The sequence below is a fragment of the Anabrus simplex genome, chromosome 8 (genome assembly GCF_040414725.1).
Source record: "Anabrus simplex isolate iqAnaSimp1 chromosome 8, ASM4041472v1, whole genome shotgun sequence".
NCBI lineage: Eukaryota > Metazoa > Arthropoda > Insecta > Orthoptera > Tettigoniidae > Anabrus > Anabrus simplex.
This window is the reverse complement of record NC_090272.1, coordinates 130102764-130124928: the sequence shown is the minus strand read 5'-3', so window position 1 is coordinate 130124928 and position 22165 is coordinate 130102764. Positions and strand designations below refer to the sequence as shown.

Genomic DNA, 22165 nt, shown 5'->3' with positions numbered 1-22165 from the left:
TTGGTCTAAATGAATATAGAGGTTTTCAGTGACGTCTAGGAAAGAACCTTTGTTTAGAATATCTAATACTTCAAGATCTTGATTTATTTCAGTAAAGTTGTGCTTAAATTCTTTTATATGTAGGCCGACCGCGGAAAAACGGTTGTGTTTTATGGCATTGACATGTTCTGCATATCTGATTTTAAAGCTGCGTCCTGTTTGCCCTAGGTAAGAACTTTTGCAGTCTTGGCAAGAAAACCTATATACACCTGATTTAGAAAAAGGACTACTTTTATTTATTGATGAAGAGTTGTGTAGGATCTCTGTGCTTCTATTGTTAGTACGAAAGGCTATTTTAACGTTGTGTTTTTTAAAAACGTTAGTGACGTTGTAAATTTCTTTATTGAAGGTAAATGTGGAAAGCGTGGCAGTGCTAGTATTGTCTTTTATTAGGGTGGTTTTTGGGCGGTGTCTGAATTTATTGATTATTCTTTCAATAAAGGATTCATTATATCCATTGAATTTTGCTATAGAGCGAATGGTGTTCAATTCTTTATTTAAGTTTTTTCTTGACATTGGAATTTTGAATGCTCGGTCTACTAAGCTATTATATGTAGCCGCTTTGTGTGTTTGGGGGTGTAGTGAGTCATTTCTTATAGTAGTGGCCGTTTGAGTGGGCTTTCTATAGATACTATATGTGAACGAAGAGGGGTGCCTGTTGATTGTTAGGTCTAGGAAGTTGATGGAGTTGTTTGTCTCTGATTCTAAGGTAAATTTAATGTCATGATCAATATTATTAAGGTTTTTGAGGGTGGAAGGCGCGTCTATGGAGCGTTCATCTAGGATTATAAATGTGTCATCGACGTACCTAGCCCAAAATTGGATATTAGCAAATTTGATGTTATTGTCGATGGCGGTGTGCTCTAGGAAATCAAGGTAGATCTCTGCTAAAATTCCTGAGGCTGGTGAACCCATAGCCAAACCATCTTGTTTGTAAATGATCTTATCGAATGTGAAGTAGTTATTGTTAATTAGTAATCTTAATATGGTCATAAAGTCTTGAACTTCTAGTTTACTTAGTTGATTGTTAGTAAGTAAGTTCTTTTCGATGATCGGGAATAGTGAGTTGGTGTTTATACTGGGATACATGTTGACTATATCAAAGGAGTGCATTGAATGATATGGTTGAAGCTTGAAACTGTTTAGTTTGTTCACTAATTCTACAGTGTTCCTGATGGATTTATTTGATGAGAATTTATAATGTTTATTAAGAAATTGTTGGATAAATTGAGATAATTTATACAAGGGGCTTGGTCTGTAGTTTATTATGGGTCGAATAGGGACACCGGTTTTGTGGATTTTGGGTAGTGCTTTAGCTATTGGTAGGCCTGGGTTCATAGTAATTAACTTTTGTTTTTCTTGTTCAGTGAGGAGAAAAGATGTGCTCTTTAGAATTTGTTTCAGTTGCCTTTGAATTGATTGTGTTGGGTCCTTCTTAACTATTGAAAAGGATTCATTATCTAAGAAAGTTTTGGTTTTTTGAATGTAATCTGTTTTATCCATAATGACTGTTGTGTTGCCTTTGTCGGCCTTGGTAATGATGAGGTGGTTGTCTTTGACTTTCTTTTTAAGATTGAGAATTTGTTTTCTTTCAGTAAGGGAGTCTTTGTTGATTTTGGTGATAGGGGTCGCAGTACGGTTTTTTGAGAAAAAACTTTTGTTTAATTGTTTTTTTACGTCCATTCTGAGTTCGTCTTGTAGTTCATATGGCATTTTGCTGATAGCAACTTCTGATTCAACTACGAGTTTGGAGGCTGTAAGGGCCGAGTTGAAACAAGGCCAGTTGTGCTTTGGACCTTTCGAAAGAATTCTTATATCGTCCTCATTTAAGTTGGTGGTGGAGAGATTAATTACTGGAGGGTGGAATTGTTGTAGATTGTCATTAACGAGGTTAGGTTTGCTGTTAGGTTTTGGAGGGGAGTTGCTGTGTTTTTCCTTATTTTTAAGTGCTACAAGTTTTTTCTCTAGTGTTATCTGTTTTATAAATATCGAGCATAGAATTTCAAGAAATTAAGAGTGCAATATACTGCATAGCGAATGTTCATTCGAGGAGTTAAACACTCCGATTTCGAAGTGGAATTGATCGAGTGACTGTAGCACGTTCGAGTGAACAATATGCCGCTGATGGCGAGATTATTAAGCGGAAAACAAATTAACTGGCGCTAAAGATGGGACTGGAGTGTCAGTTTTTTAGTGAACGACACTATCACATGGCAGGCAGTGTGTGGTGAAGCAGAATCCATGAACACTAGCAATGTTGATATTTGGGCAGAAAGCGTAGCTCATATCAATTCATAAGCACCGAACAGTATCTTCAACACCAATGGAACTAAGTTTTATCATGCCGAACCCGAACAGACTTATGGATTTAAAGGAGAGACGTATACAGATATACAGCAGCGTGGAAATGAAAACAGCATTGTACCATGAGTTTGGTATGCAGTTTTAGGTCATTCATGAAGACTCCGCGCATTAACCGTCCAAATGCTGCGTGAGCAGCCCCAACACTTTTTCCAACATCTTGTTTGCAGGAAGACCTTTTAGACAAGATGCTACCAAGATATGAAAAGTAATCAATCTGCTCCAGTGTTGTGCCTAAGATGGAGATAATGAACTCTGGAAGAGTTAAACCTGGGGCAGGTTGTGCAAGTACCTTAGTTTTCTTCGCATTAATGGCAAGAACAAAGCGAACATATGCAATTTTTAAGTAGTTGATTGACTGTTGTAGTTCTGCGGGTGTTAGAGCAGGAGATGCAGTGTCATCAGAATACGGCAGTTGTGTCGTTCGGGTAACCAGAGTACGTCTTTGTGAGCAGTCCTGTTAGATTGAAAAGGCCACCATCAAAATGAAATTTAATCTCCATGCCTAAACTGTCTGCAGATGCCATTGTAGGAGCAAGTTCACAGCCTTGTTCCAATCCAAGAGTGATTGGAACGCATTTGATAATGAGTTACCATGAAGAACCTGTCCAGACATGCCATCATGAAGAGCTTGAACCAATTCCACAATACATTCCGGACATCCAAAAAGTCTCAATACTTACCACATAGCAGATCTTGGTACTGAATCGAAGGCTTTTTCCAGATGATAGAAAACTAAAGACAGAGGCTGCTGTTGCTCTCTGAATTTTCCCTGGAGTCGTCTAGCACAGTGCCTCTCGAGGTTTGGAAACCCCACTGAGACTCGGGCAAAATCCCATCTGAGATAACTTGGTAGGCGGGTTAATAGAATTATTGCGAGAATTTTACCAGCAATTAACAAAAGCGATATACCACAGTAATTCCCACATACTCTACGACCACCTATCCTGAAGATAGTGATGATGGTAGCATTTCTCAAGTCATCAGGTACTTCGAGTTTCCCAAATCACGAGTATGAAAAACCTAGTCTTCAAGGGTCTACCTCCATTTATTATCAGGTCCAGAGGGATGTTATCAGGACTGGGAGCCTTTCTTGGTTTTAGCTGATTGAGTGGTTTGGTGAAGTCTTTGTATGTGGATGGAACTGCCATCCATGTTTGTTGGGGGTGTCTAGGCACATTACGAAGAAAGTCATCAGCAGCATTGGAGGCATGATTTGGAAGCGCAGAGAAATGTTCCTTCCAACGCCCTACAGTTTCTCCATTATCAGTTAAAATGGAGTTGTCAGCAGTCGTCAATGACCCTGACGAAGATCGAATTGGACCATGTATCTCCTTTATGCCAGCATAGAAGTTTTGCAGACATAGTCTTTGCAGTTCTTCAGCTTTTTTTGCCACCAGTTATTCTTGATTTCCCTAATTTGTACCTGACATTTAAGTTCCATGAAATGTGATTTCTTCACATTGGAAAACTGTTCCTGAAGATAGGATAGGTGGCCTACCCATTTGGCATTAATCAGACATTTAATTTCTTTGGTACAGTAGAACCTCGATTATACGTTCCCGGAAACGTTTTTCCGCATTATTCGTCCAAATTATGTGGTCCCGTGAGCATTCTAATTAAATTACATTGTAAAAATACTGCATTATCCGCACCTCGAAGAAACGATTTCCCGGGTCAGCCGTCCAGAAATTTCAGTCCCATCAACGCTGAATCCTCGATCACGCGTTCTTCAAGAAACTGCATCTTAAAGGACGGCATATTTACGGCTCTTGGTGTTGATGTCCCTAACATTGCGGTAATTTGAGGAAATACTGTACTGGAAAAGCGATCGGCGGTGAACTTGCATAAGGTATCATCTTAGCATCGCATTTGGGTAGTATTGTTTAGAGAATCCTCGGAAATCATAAAGCAGAGTGCCCAAAACAATTATTGGAAGGAGACAGAGTGGATTTCAACAGCTCTTGAAGACGGAATGAGTTCCGTGAAATGTTCGTACCTGCAAAACGTCTAGGGTTTGTTGTTTATTTTTTTCGAGTGTATCGCCAACAGGTTTTCGGCATTTCCCTCAGGGCTCTGTGTTGTCACTGGGCTATCAGTAACACAAATTTAGTATTTAACATTATCGTATACGATTACGTTATTGAGACCAGAACAGATGTTGCACCTTAGATATGGTACATAAAGCCATAGGAGGTTTTGGGATTGCCTATTACTGTTTTCGTCCTAATATTGTAAGACTGAAAATTTTACGTTTTTGTGTTAAAATGTTATAAAAACCGCAGTTGTTTTATTTGCGCTTTTTACATTTAAAAACCTTGTATCTTTTCGCACTCGTACCGGCATGTACAGCGAACGCGCTTTCCAGCTGAGCTCAAGGTCGCGAATAAACGGAATTTCGGAAGTGTTAATGATATTTTTCTCTTTTCAATTTGATTGTGATTAGTGACAGGCAGAAATACATATAATGAATTCGAGAACTTGAGGATTGATACTTTCAAAACCATATTCTCGAGTTCAACATAACTTTTAACCTCTTAACATACCAATTATTTACAAAATTGTGATTTTCTTTTTCCTAATTTTTTAGTTAAAATGGGCTATTTATTGAAAACTAATGACAGTGGTAACAATGAAAATATATTTTTCGAACTAAACAATGAAATATAAGCCACCGAAAAGTTCTAGTTTTAATATCCTGATTATACTCGTTATATTTTTTACGGGATCTAAAATAACTCGGCACTAAACAGATGGCAAGTAATACAACATAACACTCGATACTGTTCATATGTTTGTGGCTGTATGAAATGCCCTAAAACAAGGATCAACACACAATGCTACATCGGGCGGGAAAGCCGCGAAAACAAACTGCCTGAGTCACCGACATCCACTACGGTTGAGTCAGAGACATCTGTTTGCAAAAATAAGACCCTGAAGTAATAATTTCATAAACACTTGGCGGAAATATTGAGAAACAAAAAGAAACTAGTATATTCGGGCTTTTAATTTAGGTACCGATCAACGAGCGACATTCCCGAGTATACTCGGGATTTTATTTTATATAAATATATAAAACAAACTTATTAGTCTGATTGGTATGACTTAAGAATACTCAATCTAAAGTTTGATTCAGAAATGAGTTATCTAAATCATTTGCAATACAACAGGCCTCCGCCAGGGAGATGGACTTTCGCCATTATTGTTCAATTGTGTATTGGAAAAAGTCATGCGAGAGTGGACTACGGTATGCCCTCCAAAAGTCAAAATTGGAAAAAACATCAAACTAAATTGCTTGCCATTTGCGGATGATCTTGCGATACTGGCAAATGGTTTCAAAGACGCTGAAGTTCAATTGAAAGAACTTGCAAATGTAGCGAAAAAAGTTGGATTGCATATTTTGTATGACAAAACAAAAATAATGCCTACTTTCAGAACTTTAAATTCAGAGCTATTATTAAATAATAATAAACGAATTGAACCAGAAGCAACTTATACTTGTGAAACATTATTTAAACTCAATACTAGATCAACAACAGAACGCTTAAGAGTTGATCGAAGGATACTCAGGACGATCATAAACAAGAAACATCAGGTGGATGGACAGTGGAGATTGTTGGCGAATGAGGTTATCTATCGGGAAAGTGAGTCCATCACAGACACGATGAGAAAAAGAAGAATTGCCTTTTTTTGTCATATATTTCCGCTAAGTGATAACAGAGTTTTAAAACAATTAATTAATTACTTTTGGAATAGTAAATCAAAAAACAATTGGTTTAAAGAAGTTCAAAGTGAGTTCGAGGAGTTGAATATTGCCATGCAAACCAAGAAAACAGAGGCGAGAAAAGTATTTTGAAGAATAAATGCATCAGGCTTCCTCTGACCACTGTACAGAGGAAACAATATGTTATGACGGATGCGGAGAGGGCAGCCAGGTCAACCAGACTCAAGAATTTTTGGGAGAAGAAAAGGAAGACAAATTTGTTGTAGTCTGATTTAAGTGCTCCAATGTGGGCGTAAACTCTGTAAATAAATAAATATATAAAACCCCGAGTATACTCGGGCTTTCATGTTAAGAGGTTAAAAGTCGACGTAGGCCTAATTTACGCGGTAAAAGATTTCCATAAATTGACTAGGAACAGTACACCGGTGATCAAATTGCAATGGAAGATTTTTTTTTTTTTAAATAAGGGACTTTGCCAACATGTTGGATGCTTTTGTATCTAATGTGCTTTATTTTATTAGATTAGAGAATGAAAAACCACTTGTGGTCGATTGTTGTTTGGCTTGACGTTACGGATATTAGATTTTTCTAAGAATTTGGCGATCGAAGTTGCTGAACTGAAGGAAGATTTCAAAGGAATTTGACGAAGTTTTCAGAGGAAACTGACGACGTTTCTTCAGTAAAACTGAATGTAAAGTTTCGAGATTTTTATGTCGCGTACGGTACCGGTAATTAACGTTTGATGCCAGCCCGGCAGTCTAACTTGCTTGCCTCTCATCCGGAGGGCCCGGATTCGATTACTGGCTAGGTCAGGCATTTTTACCTGGATATGACGGCTGGTTCCATTCTAAGATTACCGGTACCTTTAAGTAAAGAGCTACTTAATGGTGATATGGCAACCCCAGCCTAGAGAGCCAGGAATAACTGACCATGCGTCACCTCGTAATCTGCAGGCCTTCGGACTGAGGGCGGTCGCTTGGTATGCGGAAGGTCTATTCGGGCTCTAGTATGGTTTGGTTTAGGAGCTTTTGTAAGATTATAAGAAAACATGTTCCATTTTTGTGACGTATAGCCAAATTGTTGATGGTTCATTCATTCCCGGTTTATCCGTTTTCCCGTGCTGTACGCTTTTTTTCCGGGGTCACTCCAAAAACGGAGAATCGAGGTTCCACTGTATTTTCATCAAACAGGTCGAGTTTTTTTTGCTGATGCCCATTTTTTCCTCAGCTGACTCAGCGATGACCTTCTGAAGCGTGGCCCATTCCTAATTTGTATTATCACTGCAGACTGGATGACTAGCCAATTTTTCTTTTTGACATTGCATTTCTGTAATCTGTAGCAATGGATTCAATTTGAAGATCAGAAGTATCAAATTTTTTTCCAGGCAGGTTGTGGATGGATCTTTTTGGTTTTTGACAGATTAGGATTCTCAACCGGCAAAAAAGGAGCTTATGATCTATCCAGCAGTCATCGAAGTCTCCTGCAGTCCTCCTAACAAGGACAAACATTGAAACGAGGAGGGTTGACCAGCAATGCTCTAAGGGATTAAACTTTTTTTTTTTTTTTTTTTTTTTTTTTACAGAAATTAATATTTATCGCGACAATGTTGCTCTTCTGTAATAATTTCCCCTTCGACCGTAATGCCGTAATCGCGAAGTTAAATCCGTAATCATTACGGACAATCCGTAATAGTTGGCACCTCTGGTGTGGATATGTTATTCGGACTTCATCAATGGTTTAAATTAAGACTATAAAGTGTGTCATACCAGTGTTTATATCATTGTTGGTTATATGTGTGCTTATGTCTTCCAATTGGGCCGTGGCTGAAAATAACCCAATATATATGAGGTCGAAACTAGTCCCATTTTTGTAAGACAATATACAAGCTAATAGTATTGAACAGATGGACCCTTCCTACACTTCGACAGTGAATCGCAGCTTGCAAGGAGTGACCCACACACTATGATCTGGAACTATACCTGCAACACAAATGAAAAGCGACGATGTTCTACTACCACGACTTCAATGGACTGCCGCAGACTTAAAATACCTTTGAGTGGCGCCTTCACAGCCAATCCATCTGGCATGACCGCATCCACGACCGTTGAGAACCACAAAAAGGACGTTCCTAGTCCGTTTTGAAGTTGAGCCCAAAACACAGACGATGGGATCCAGTGTCATTTCCTACACTGAGGAGACCACCACACAGCGCCCATTTTCCCGAAGCTGTTGGCTCCTACGGGGGCAGAGTTATTTACCGCCACTCGACGTTAGCAGTTTTTTTACAGCCAGTTGCCAAGCCAGTTAACCCTTCTCCTTTCCCATTCCGGACTTGGGATCGGACAATGGTGGATGTGCACCGTATATTCTGCTCAAAAGATTGAAATACGTAATAGGAGGCAACCTGAAGAGTGCATGATGAAACCCAAATACATACCTGACTGCAGTCAATTCATGCATAGGGTTGACAATACAGATCAGAGTATATCTTACTCCTTTTCTTGAGGAAAACAGTGAAATGAACAAAAAGAAAATGGGTTTTTGTACTTTTTTGCGCAGTCTGTAATTTACACTCTGTACAAAATGCATAATCCCAAAAGTATATTATTGGACACTCTACAGAACATTATTCAGAGTATGATACAGACAGACAATACAACTTCTCCCCAATGGAGTAACCAAGATAACTCCAATCTCTTAAGTCCAAGCAAAGCCCCGAAACCAGGGCAGGGCAAATCCTTGATCCCAGGTCGTTGCTATAATAGCCCGTGTGTATGACGGAAAGGGTGATAGACATAAAGCTGAAAATTACAGGCCAGTCAGTTTGACATTCATTGTATGTAAGCTTTGGGAAAGCATTCTTTCTGATTATAGACATGTTTGCGAAATTAATACAGAAGGCAGTTTGGGTTCAGGAAAGGTTATTCCACTGAAGCTCAGCTTGTAGGATTTCAGCAGGATATATCCGAGATTCAGGAGGTCAAATGGACTGTATTGCGATTGAGCTATCTAAGGCATTTGATAGGGTAGATCATGGAAGACTACTGGTGCTTTTGGACTAGAAAAAAGAGTGAATGGGTGGCTATATTTCTAGAAAATAGTACTCAGAGAATAAGAGTAGGTGAAGCTTTATCTGGCCCTGTAATAATTAAGAGGGGAATTCCTCAAGGCATTATTATTGGTTGGACCTTTATGTTTTCTTATATGTATCAATGATATGTGTAAACAAGTGGAATCAGAGATAAGGCTGTTTGCAGATGATGTTATTCTGTACAGAGTAATAAATACCGTATTTCACGGCATAATCGTCGCACTTTTTATACCAAAATTTTCGAAAAAAATTGTAGGGTGCGACCATTATACGATGAATATTTAATACCAGTATTTGTATTACTCAAAAAATGTATTTATAACTAAATTGTATTTGATACAAATTTAAGATGCACGTAATACTCGCGTTTATACATCAAAATAATTAAAATAGTCTAAAACAAAATTCATAATTTTTCGCAACAATTCGGCGAACGTTTTTCCAACTTGAAAATAAAAATGAACGTATTAAGTTAATTTGTCATTAATTTGAGTATTAAAGTTAAAATATTAGGTCTACACTTGCAAAAAATTATCGCTTTGTTGTGAAATGCGGACTTACCGGTACGCAATTTATTCCAAATCTTCGGTGTCGCTATCGCAGGTTTCGCTATCTGATGCGCCGTCCTCGCCTCTGTTAATACCAGTATCAGATTCTTCGTCTCCCTGCCACACTGCGTCATCTTCGGAACCGTCTAGTGCATTCGAAATCCCAGTCCTTTTGAAGCTCTTGGAGACTAGTTCAGGTGGTATAAGATCCCAACTCTTCTTCACCCACGAGCATAACAAGTCCAAGGGTGGACGCCTGATATTTCCGGCGGGCGTCAATTGCTGATCGCCGCTCATCATCCACTCGTTGTAAAATCGACGTAAGTGGTCTTTAAAGGGTTTATTAACACATACGTCTAGTGGCTGCAAAGCAGATGTTAGGCCACCAGGAATGACTAACTGTCGTGTCTTATTTGTAGTGAGAATTTGCTTCACTTCCTTCACGAGGTGACCTCGGAAACTATCTAAAACAAGCAGAGCTGGTTGTTTTAGTAGTGCACCAGGTCTTCTATTCCACACAGTTTTAACCCAGTCCAGCATGAGTTCTACGTCCATCCAACCCTTTGGTTGCACTCGTACATGAATTCCACGGGGAAACTGTGTATTCTTAGGCATCGTTTTCCTCCTGAAAATGATGTAAGGCGGCAACTTTCTCCCGTCAGCTGTAATGGCTAGCATTGCCGTGCATCGCAACTTCTCACTACCGCTGGTTTTCATTAATACACTCCGTGATCCTTTTAGCGCAATAGTGCTGTTGCGAGGCATATCAAAAAAGATTGGAGTCCGATCGGCATTACCGATTTGAGAAAGCAAGTACGAAGTTTCCTTGCGCAAACGTATGACAAATCGGTGAAAATTTACAATCTTGTCCGTGTAATCAGCAGGCAACTTTTGGCTTAGTGTTGTTCTCCTTCGCACTGACAGATTGTGTCGTCGCATGAACCCCTTAATCCACCCACGAGTCGCCTTAAACTGAGTTACCGGTATGTTGTGTTTGCGCGCTACCTCCTGTCCCTTAATTTGTAACATTTCATATGATACACTGCAGCCATTGTTACGTATTTCACTGACGTACCTAAACACTTCTTCGTCAATTATAGGAAACTTCCCTGTTTTAGGACCTCTAAACGCGCGTCTAGAAGGGTTTGTGCTTTTTAGCTTGTTTTTTTACTTTCCGCCAGTCACGCACCAACTTTTCACTCACAGAAAATTTTCTTTCTGCATCTCTGTTCCCGTGCTGTTCAGCGAAGGCAATTACGCTTAGCTTGAAGCCCGCAGAATAGTTTCTATATTTACCCATAATCGCTTATAAATGCTTCACACGTTAATGTTTTGCGATATAAATGACTTTCCGTAATTGTTCACTATAAAAACAAATTATTTCTGCAAACACCCAAAACACAAATTAAAAACTTAAATTCTCACGCACACATGTCTACAGTAATCACGTAAATCTGAAACAAATAAATGCATGTGATCTGTCCATTCCAGAGCAGCCAATACTGTTAGGCAGCAAGGAAGCATACAACAATTTATCAGTTTAGCTCGTTGGTTGCGACACACTACTGCGCTTGTGCAAAGCTCGCAAACCGGAGCTCTAGCTAGCGCGGTGTAGATCTACTGTATAGTTGACTGTATTCCGAGACGTCAGTAACATTCATTTTTTTCAATTTCTTTTAAACATACGGTAATTAGGTTAATATTTCTTCCCAGTTATTGATGATTTTACATTACATTACTGACGAGTTTATAAAATAAAACTTTAATAGCATTGGATAATAATTATCTTGACTGCTTGGATAAAAGTTTTCATCCCATGCCCGGACACTTATGACGTAGTAGTAAGATAAGAGTCTAGCGATGACAACTGAGACATCGTAAATAATTCGGCTGAATAATTCCGTGGAAATCTGCGTTATCGTCTTGGATTTCACTTCGTGCGCAATAACACAGGAGCCGGCCCCATGGTGTAGGGGTAGCGTGCTTGCCTCTTTCACGGAGGACTCGGGTTCAATTCACGGCCGGGTCAGGGAATTTTACCTGTATCTGAGGGCTGGTTCGAGGTCCATTCAACCTACCTAGCCGGTATTTCCTGGCGACGTTGCCGATAAGCGATAACTTACAGCCTTACGTATTTCAAATGGGAACTCATAATATGTAGGTGGTGAATAAATAGTACACTGTCTCGCGACCACGTTGTCAAACTGCCGATAGCCTACCGGTAAGCATAATATGTAGGTGGTGAATAAATAGTACACTGTCTCGCGACCACGTTGTCAAACTGCCGATAGTCTACCGGTAAGCCATGCGTCGTACATATACCGGTATTATTTATTTATACGTTGTGCAACATGTCGCAAACGTGACTGTGTTGCCAAATTGCCCATAAACCACACACGTATTTAAATTGCGCATTCATGTGCAACTTACGTTGCAGTTCCATTTACCTTTTAACCAGATTAGTGAACAAAATTTGGACGTGCGACGATTATGTAATTAAAGGTTTAAAGTCCGATTTTTGTACTGAAAATAAAGGATGCGACGATTACGCGGTGGCGACGATTATGCTGTGAAATACGGTAAGTACAAGATTGTGAGCGGTTGCAGGGTGACCGATAGTGTTGTGAGATGGACGGTGGGCAATGGTATGATGATAAACGGGGTTAAAGGTCAGGTTGTGAGTTTCACAAATACGAAAAGTCCTCTGTTTTAATTACTGTGTTAGTGGGGTGACTTTCTTTTGGGGACTTTTGTAAGTACCTACGTGTTAATATAGGAAAAGACCTTCATTGGGGTAATCACATAAATGTGAGTGTACAGATCTCTGCACATGGTTATGAGGGTATTTAGGGGTTGTAGTAAGGATGTAAAGGAGAGGGCATATAAGTCTCTGGTGAGACCCCAACTAGGGTATGGTTCCAGTGTATGGGACCCTCACCAGGATTACTTGATTCAAGAACTGGAAAAAAATCCAAAGAAAAGCAGCTTCATTTGTTCTGGGTGATTTCCGACAAAAGAGTAGCGTTACAAAAATTTTGCAAGGTTTGGGCTGGGAAGACTTGGGAGAAAGGAGACGAGTTGCTCGATTAAGTGGTATGTTCCGAGCTGACGGTGGAGAGATGGCGTGGGAGTATATCAGTAGACAAGTAAGTTTGAGTGGTGTCTTTAAAAGTAGGAAAGATCACAATATGAAGATAAAATTGGAATTCAAGAGGACAAATTGGGGCAAATATTCGTTTATAGGAAGGGGAGTTAGGGTTTGGAATAACTTACCAAGGGAGATGTTCAATAAATGTCCAATTTCTTTGTGGTCATTTCAGAAAAGGCTACGAAAACAACAGATAGGGAATCTGCCACCTGGTCAGCTGCCCTAAATGCAGATCAGTAGTGAATGATTGATTCAGCCCTTCAAAAATCCTACCACCTCTTCCAGGTTTCAACCCGGTATCTTGGGATCCGGAGGCCAACACTATCACTGATCCACAGAGGCAGCTTACATCTAGTAAAAAAAAGTATTACGAATACCACCCTACGATACTGCTTTACTATCAAAACAGAATCATGTTTGCTATTGATTATTTCAACAGAGCTATAATTGTAGGGTGAAACAGTACATAATCTTGCGGAATTTATTCCTGTATGTTGACAGGATACAAAACTCCTAGTCACGTGCATGGGACACAAACGGCTAATTAAGGCTGTCTTGGTAAGTACGGGTTGTTCCATGTATCGTATTTGTTTTTAGATAATACTTAAATTTTATGTTATTCCTTTAACATGACAAACTAATACATAGAAAGGAATTGTGCAATCTGGCAATTTGGTGTTGATGATGACAATATTCACTTTGCTATTTACATTTTAAGGTTTCTTAGAAAACTATCCAAATGTAAGTATGCAACAATTGGCTAGTTCCATAAATTTGAATACATAGTGGCATGTATTATCTAGTTCAAGGTCTTGTTGTCTATATATTTTTGGTAATCTGTTGTGTATAAAACTATAAAATCGCAATACCTATTCCTATTGCTATGTATTTGTTTTCAGAAAGCTAGTCGCCAGTATATTAACGATGCCAGTACTAGAAAAATTACATGGCTCTTAGGTTTGAGTGCAGGCTCCCAGATTTAAACATTTGTCACAGCCTGCCCAAAACTATCAACAACAGCCAACAATTGAACCTGTTAGCAGATAGGGTGGTAGCATTAAAAAGCACACATGAGCAAATATTACTGGATCATCAAAGAAAGAGAAGCCCTCCAGAGGCTGCAGAATTCCCCAGAAGAATGTTACCAGCTCTACAAAGTTCATCTGCACTTCTTGCAGTATTCCACTGCATCTAGGAGACTGTTTCACGAGATACCACACCCAGAAATATTACTGAATGTTCATGATCTTATTTGTGCCACTTTTCTTTATATGCACCTTTATTTGTAACTATGTCACACTTTTCACCTCCCTTAGAAAAGTATGGCACAGGGCATTTAAATCTCTTCCAAATGCATGGCAGTAAATGTGTTAACTCTTTGAGATAATGTTCGATTGTCTGTGAATTTTGATTTTCAGTGTAACCCCCTAACATTCATTAACCCAAATAATGGATATAGAAAACACAGACTATCTAGGGTTCAACATCACTACTACCAACAAGATTGCTTTGAAATTGTTTACGTACCTTTTCTACTTCTTCTTCATCATCATCATCATCATCGTCATCGCTGATGTCCTCTGTTGCTTTAGAGCTATCCTCCTTTACTTTAGTTTCCTTCTTACTTGCAGCAGCTCTACTTGCAGCAGCTTCTCGCAGCCTACTTGGACACAAGTGATAGTTAACACAAAGTATAAATAAAAACTGAAGAAGTATTTAAATACAGCAGTGGCCAGATTATTATACTCCCCCAAGACTTCTTTTAAAATATTTTACATTACCTACGGTCATCACTAGAGACGGGAATTTGCCTATTTGCCTATTTTATTCCTTTGTTCAGAAAGGTAGGCTTTTGAGACATAAATCCGTTTTAGGGTCTTTTTAGCTATATGTCGGTTTTATGTTGCCTATAAATGCCTATTTCAGGGGATTGTGCCTATTTGAGTATACTTGCCCATTTGATACATTTTGACTATTTTCAAAATGCCGATTTTCTTCCAGTGCATTACATTGTAGTTAGTGTGTTCGACAGAATTATCTTCTCTTTTTTCAATATCTGTTTACACCACGCACGAAAATTGGAATTCTCGGAAGTCACCAAAAATAGTTCCAGGGAAATTTCCATCGGGATAAACAAGGAACAATTTGACCTCGAAGCCTTCAACCCCTCCAACCTCCTACGACATATGCGAGGACCAGTCAGCGGTGAACTATTTTGCACAACCCATAAGGCCTGTACCTCCCTTTTGATGCAAACTGTTGTATGCGTATGTTTTATGTTCAGAGCGTGTTGTGATTTATTGGGAGGTGGAAGAAGAAGTGTGCTTGCGGCAATACCTAAAGATAAATCGTCGAAGCCCTACTGGCTGAAGCAGTGAATCACGGGGGATCCGAATTTCACGACGGGTAATCTGTCAAGCTTGCTGAGAGGAGGCAAGTTCCTTTTACCTTTTTAGTGATTGAGAACTATGATCGCATTTCAGTGTAGCATATATAGGCCCATTAATTTATGTATTGTGGCAATTTGTTTTGTTGCAATGCTGTATTAGTCGTGAACTTTCAAATGTAAACAATCATTAAATTGCTGAACGAGAAGTTAGAACGCCGGTGGTCTCTGGTCACAAAATGGATGAAAATTAAATCGGTATTTTCAACTGTGATTCATTTCCTGTGAAAATAAATATATACAAATGGAAAAAAAAAATTTAACTTAAGACTTTCTCCTCTTCTTCTCCTGTTCCTCCTTTCACTTCTAATCTTCCTTTCTTTCTCAGATATGATCAATTTGAGTCTACATTTTGGTGGTCTCTCCTGGAATGTTTTGATGCTGTACACTCGGCTTCTAAATTGTTTTCTGTTGTGAATAATATCCATTGTAAGTCCACTTTCTATTGCATTTCTTTTTATCTCCTGGACCCACCTCGTCGAAGCTTTCACCCCAGTGATGCACTTTAATATTTTCTTAGCTGGCCACTTCTCATCCATTCTTTCTAGATGCCCATCAAATTTCAGCTTTCACTTTCGCTCGGTGACAGTGATTCTGTCGTTGTATTTGCAGAGATCATTTTTTCTATTCCTCCACTCCCTATCAGCATTTTTCTGTGGTCCTAAAATTTTATTTGCGAGACTCCTCTCCTTTTTTCGCGATCTTGAAGCTCACCCATTTTATTCATTGTCAGACTCTCTGAAGCGTAGAAACCCTGTGGCTTTACCACTGTGCTGTAATGTCTAAGTTTCACTTTCATTCTTCTTCTATATAAGTAAGAATACTATTAAGGCCAGCTTAGCGAGTCCTTGGCAAGCATAAAGGATGGATCTGTCCTCTACACTACTCCGGAATCGTTTCAAGTCTTTTTTATTATATTCTTCACCCGGTGAACGACACGACACTGCCAAATTATAACAAAATCCTTGAGGACATATTTCCATGTAAATGACCAATTTCCTTGTTCCTACTTTAAAGTTTTGTACTTCTAGAAACATCATCTCTAATAGTCTTTTTTTTTTTTTTTTTAATGAAGCAAATGCATGATATTTACTAAGCATTATTGCTGGTTAGCCCAACTGTAGAAATTTAAGATATAGGGACAATGTAATTTATGTCAATTTTACTATTTTTCAGATCAAATGTGAGAAAAATACCACATACCACATACATCAACTTAGAAATACTGCGATGCATCTAATACGAGTACAGAAATCTGTATCAACGCAGCTTTTCTACCAGTCCACTTTGGGCAGCGACCAAAAACCATTTTCTTCAGACCTATGCACTGCAATGTTGGGAGATAATATGCAGCTGCATAAACCAGAGCATCTTCAAATTTCCACAAGCTGCTGGGAGCAATCACCAAGTTGGAGAAGAATAGCATGCCAGTGGTGGAGTCATTTAGGATTGTGGAAGAAGTCAGGGGAAGATTTGACCGAACCTCTGGGAAGGCAGCCACGGTCAGCGAAACAAAACTAGATGAAGTGACTTCACTGAAGTTTTGTCCAGTTACTTTATATGACGAGATATTTTCTCTTAGTACAAAAACATTATGCATGAGAGGAGAACAAGATTGTTACCGGAAAACACTGAAACGTTGCTTGTAAATTCCTGTTATAGTAATTGAGTGTGCTATTATATTATAAGTATTTTTTTCGTGCCTATTTTGTTGCCTATTTCAAACGTTAGTGCCTATTTAAATGCCTATTTTGGTTAATTTAGGAGCCTATATGCCGGCCTATTTTAACTGTTTTTAGTGCCTATAAATCTAGTCTCTAGTTATCACACAGTGTACTTGAACATTTAGAACTTCGTATACATCTCCCTGTTCTTAATCAACATTTCAAGCATACTTAACATGCTGTACGTACATCAGTGTCATTATCCCACATTCAAAAAGTTCAATTTTCAGTTCTTTGCTTGTAAAATTTTTCTGCTTCAGTTCTTACTTCAGAATTACCCACAGGTAGAAGAAAATAGTATTGTAACAAAAGCTAGTTTAATGAAAGGTTAAGAATAATGAAATTATTTTTAGGCCCCTTCCCTTTCCCCTATTTAATGCGTGTTAGAATATTTCATTTAACGCATTTCAAACTTTCAGTGTAACAAATTAAAAATTGGCCTTTTTCTTCAAAATATAATTGAAAGTCATCATGTTATAATCGCCGGGTATTTCGCACATGTGCCTATACAGGTAATACCAGACGGCACACACTACACAACACGGGTGAAACTACCCGATTACAAATCAGGGGGAAGTAAGCAAACGCATCACAGTTCTGACTAGCAGGTCGCCTACCAACATCAGTGAAGATTATCTTATTCACTTTTGGTGTACCGTCACAGAACGCCATTACAGTAAAGCCTCGAAGTCGTCGGGATGCAAAAATCGGTCTTCGAATCAATTGTCAACACATAATTCAGAAACGCCAAACCTTGGTGCATCACAAAATATTCTAAGACTCGTTAAGGTATGCAATTAACCTTGATTTACGGTTTAAACCTTTCAAATGTCATGGAAAAAGCTATTCCCAAAATGTATCAAACAGAGTCAGAGGTGCTAACCTAAGTTAGTTACAAGTAATCTCTCCCCCCCCCCCCCCCCACCGAAAATGTTTGAGTCAAATCCAAAGCATACTCCTCATTTCTCGATAGAGAACTTCCTTTGCCCTTCCTGACAACAATCTAACCTAATTTAAGTATATGATATTACACAGTAAAATGCGCAGATTACCAGTTACAGTGAAACCTCGTTAGTACATTCCTCATTAAAATGATTTCCCGCTTAGCATATCCCGACGCCCATCGCATTAAATGCGTATAAAAAAATCCCTCACTTAACAATTCACGAGTTTTTTGCCTTCACCGCTTAGTACAATCATATATTCCCCAGACCTGAAAATGTTCTTTGTCATCCCTGTGTACGTAATGCGATTTCCAACACAGAGAAGAGCCCTCGCCACGGGTCGGCCCGAGAAAGTTGCGCGAGAAGAGCAAGTGACCTTAAATTCTCTAACATCAAGTATATTGCACCTTCGAGGGGCAAGCTGTTAGCTTAGGTAAAGTTGAATTTTGCGTTCTTGATTGGCAGCAAAGACTTTACACTAGAACAAGCCAGGACAGTGCTAAGTTAAAGCATATTAACAGATTCCACTGCCGCTAGAAGTGCTGAATTCAGTTTTCACGCCTTCTTTTTTTTTTTTTTTTTTCCAACGCTGTCCTGTTGACTACATGGCTAATGGCTGGGAGTCATACGAAATTATGCGTCACGGAAGTTACTGCCTCAAAACGTGTAACAGAAGTGTAACTCGAGCAACAGTGCAGCCGTTGGTGGGTGGTTATGGCCGAGAGACATATATATGATCATTTGATTTCCTCGAAGGGAAAAGGGGTTTATTTTTCGTTCTATGGAAAGGTCTTTGTTGTCAGTCAGATTGTTTAATAACCCAGTGCGCTTGATTGTGCTTGTAGCCTATTTTGCATTCCAATCAGAAGTTAGAAATTTATTTATTTAAAACCATTCTTTCCAACTTTGGAAACTTTCCTTCGCGCACACGTTTTCTTGTTCCATTTCTAGTTAGCTTATACGCATTTTCAATTTTGTCTCCGTTGCCCACACTAGTGTTCAAAGTAGAAGGTGCTAGTTTTAACGTTCGCACCAACTCTGTGCGTAAGATGTGGATTCCTATCTATTCATGAAGGATTAAAATTTTTTTTTCAACAGCGAGTGGTATCATGGCCCTTTTATCATCCATAGCTAGGCTATCACAAGACAGATACCGTGTATACCACGCTACTGAACTTCTCACAATTATCCTATTAGTCCGTAAGTAGGCTTACGCACAACAAATAATCACTTCACTTCTTTACCACTCAACACAATTAACTGAAGGTAAAGCTGTGTCCCATTCATACAAAAATACACACTGCTAGTTGACAGTCGGCAGGTTTATTCACTGGCGAGTCTGTCCGAACCAATGCCGAGTACTGGCGAAATTTCGTGTTCAAGATGGCGGGCGAAAGTGCTTCATCGCGAATGGTGAGAAATTCATGCTCGAGCAAAGTGAGCAGAAAACGGTGCTTAACTACCCACCGGTGAGAAACCTTAGGCTTGAACCAACAATTCATTATACAACTGTTTTAGGAAGAAAGTGATCTGCTATAATATGTAGGTACTGAAGAGGTGCCAACTTTGAAGTGGATTATCAGTAATCGCCCTCCGCCCCCGAGAAAAATTTTGAGCCAAGTCAAAAGCATGCTCCTTCCTTCTTGATAATGGCACCCCTTTCGTCCTTCTCTCTAGCAATCTCTCCAAAAGTATATCATATTACAGAATAACATTTGCACGCAACCTGTTGGTACTGTGATAGAACATTCCCTATAGCTCGTTTCTCACGCAGCAGCTGCTCTTCAGTGTAGGTTTTCTTGAAGCATCTTTCCGACTGATGACATTTTCGTTTTCTGAACCATAAGCGATACCAGTGCAGATGTGCTTAATGTAGGCCTCACTTCTTTCTCAATATTTCTGTCAACTGTCAAGTACACTTAACACACCAAATACAACATTACTGAAGGATTTGTAGTGGAGAACAGCAGCGACTCAGCTCCTTCAATCACAATGAATTTTACAACGCTTATGGGTAGCAAAAGGAAGTCGCGATCGAATAAGTATTGTTGCTAACTCACAAGCATTGAAATAAAGACGATTTAGGAGAAAGGCTCATACGGACCGAACATTTTCCTTTTCTTTTGTTTCCGTCAAGTTATTTTTTCGTGATAATACCAGCTTTTCCGTAATAATTTCCCCTTTGACCGTAACTCCATAATCGTGAGGTGAAATCCGTAATAATTACGGACAATCCGTAATTGTTGTCACCTCTGGTACTGTAGCTAATTCTATGAACCAAAGGGCAAAACAATGTTGTATCTGTTTTTCACATCTTTTAATAGTCTCTTGTTACTTTAATAGGCTCCAGTAGAGAATTGATATTTGTTTCCTCGACCTTTTCACACTTTTTTAGTCCTCTCGTTTAACCCCTGAAAAAAAAACCCCCCACAAAATGTACTAATGTGTAAAATTATACCGCCTCCCTTTTGGGTAATATTTAATGGGATATTCAATCACCGCCTCCCTTTTGGGTAATATTTAATGGGATATTCAATCAAACGGTTTCCCGCTTAACACGATATTTTTTCGTCGCCCCCTGCAGAAATGTACTAATGAGGTTTCACTGTAGTTCTGTGATAACATTCTTTGTAGGCCAGCTTGTTTTGGAACCATCAGGTACTTTCCAGCGTACATTTTCCTGAAGCAGCCTTGACCCACTGTGATGAACCATAAATTTCTATGTAGCTGTGCTTAACCCCCTTGAAGCCAGGAGCCGATCTCCTCGGCCACTCATCATCAGCTGGAAGAGGCCAGAGCTCATCCTCCACTCTACTACTGTAAAGAGCCAGGCCGTTTTTAGCTTGTCAGAAAAGTATGCACGTCACTATAGGTTGTCTCAAAATTTTAAGATTCGCGTATATCTACCGATCTACAAATACCGGCAAGAAATTTTCTACATATCAACTACATAGAATAAACAACCGATCTAGAGTGATATAAAGAATCATAAGTGTTTTATAGTTGATTTATAGTTGTCGATAAAGTTTATTTTTAGCAAGATAAAAATATTTTCGCACTTTCTCTCTCAATATCTACTTTGAAAAAAATTTACGATACAAAAGAATATACGTATTGAAGTATAATGTATTTCTAAACACAATTATATAGAATAATAGAACATGTCGGTAGTAAAATCAAGACAATTTTACTCACTGAAAATATTCGCATACATGTATCAATGTATGGCAAACAAACAAGAAATTTTCTGTGTGCAGACATTATACAAAAATAATTTTGAATAATGAAAAGATAAAAGGTAATAGTTAATATTACAGTTTTTGATTTCAGACAAACCTTCTCGTTTCCGGCCCTAATACCTATTTGAAAAAGCATTTTACAATAAAACAGAATATGTGCAATTTAAAAATCTATGGCCCTAAGGCCCTGATTTCCTTTGGCCTACCAAGCGACTCCTGCTCAGTTCGAAGACCTGCAGTTCACGAGGTGAGACATGGTCAGTGAGACGAATCCTCTGTCATTATTCTTGGTTGTCTAGACCAGGGTCGCCCTCTCGGACTCATATCTCCTCAATTGCAATCACTTAAGATTCACTTCCGTTGAGTGGACCACAAACCAGCCCTCAGGCCCAGGTAAAAATTCTTGACCTGGCCGGGAAACAAACCCATGACTTCCCGGAGAGAGGCACGCACGGTAAACTTGGCCCACAGAGACCGGCATTTACGTAATAAGAGGATTATATGTGGTTAAATGTTGAAGAGAAAAAAGTGAAAAGTAAATTGAATTATGATACGGATGGAGAACCGAAAGGAAGGACATGTTTAGGTCCAAGAAGTTCCTTGAAAAAGAGAGGAGGTACAGGAATGTTGTCAGGTTCATTGGGAGAAATTTCCACAAAATGTTCTCCCGAGACATTATTATCATCGTCACTAGTTTCATTTACCACCAAATTCACAGTAGCTTTAGAGCCTTTAGAAACAAATAAACGTCTCATCTTCAGCTCTGGCGATTCCGGGCATGTCCGGTATAATTTCGTCGCTTTACACTGAACTAAATGCGTTAACTTCGCATTGTTCTGCTGAGAAAGCATCACGTGAACCACTTGCCATTTTGCTGTCACAAATCCACTCACTCTTCCTG

The 22165-nt window shown here is 39.1% G+C and overlaps 1 protein-coding gene and 1 long non-coding RNA gene across 4 annotated transcripts in view; both read right to left on the bottom strand.

Annotated features, from left to right (window-relative positions):
- Window positions 1–22165, bottom strand: part of LOC136878887 (zinc finger protein on ecdysone puffs) — a 298143-nt gene that overhangs the window by 171971 nt on the left and 104007 nt on the right. For 2 of the 3 annotated variants that reach the window (XM_067152463.2, XM_068228848.1), the window contains exon 7: window positions 14439–14571. The exons of the other annotated variant lie outside the window; for it this stretch is intronic. In XM_067152463.2, coding sequence (XP_067008564.2) covers window positions 14439–14571 — 133 coding nt within the window. The remainder of the gene's footprint in view (window positions 1–14438; window positions 14572–22165) is intronic. 3 annotated transcript variants of the gene reach the window in all.
- Window positions 18588–20786, bottom strand: LOC137501827 (uncharacterized). The gene is made up of 2 exons (XR_011018626.1): window positions 20528–20786; window positions 18588–20486 (listed from the first exon to the last, which is right to left on the bottom strand). It is a non-coding gene; the product is annotated as an uncharacterized lncRNA (long non-coding RNA).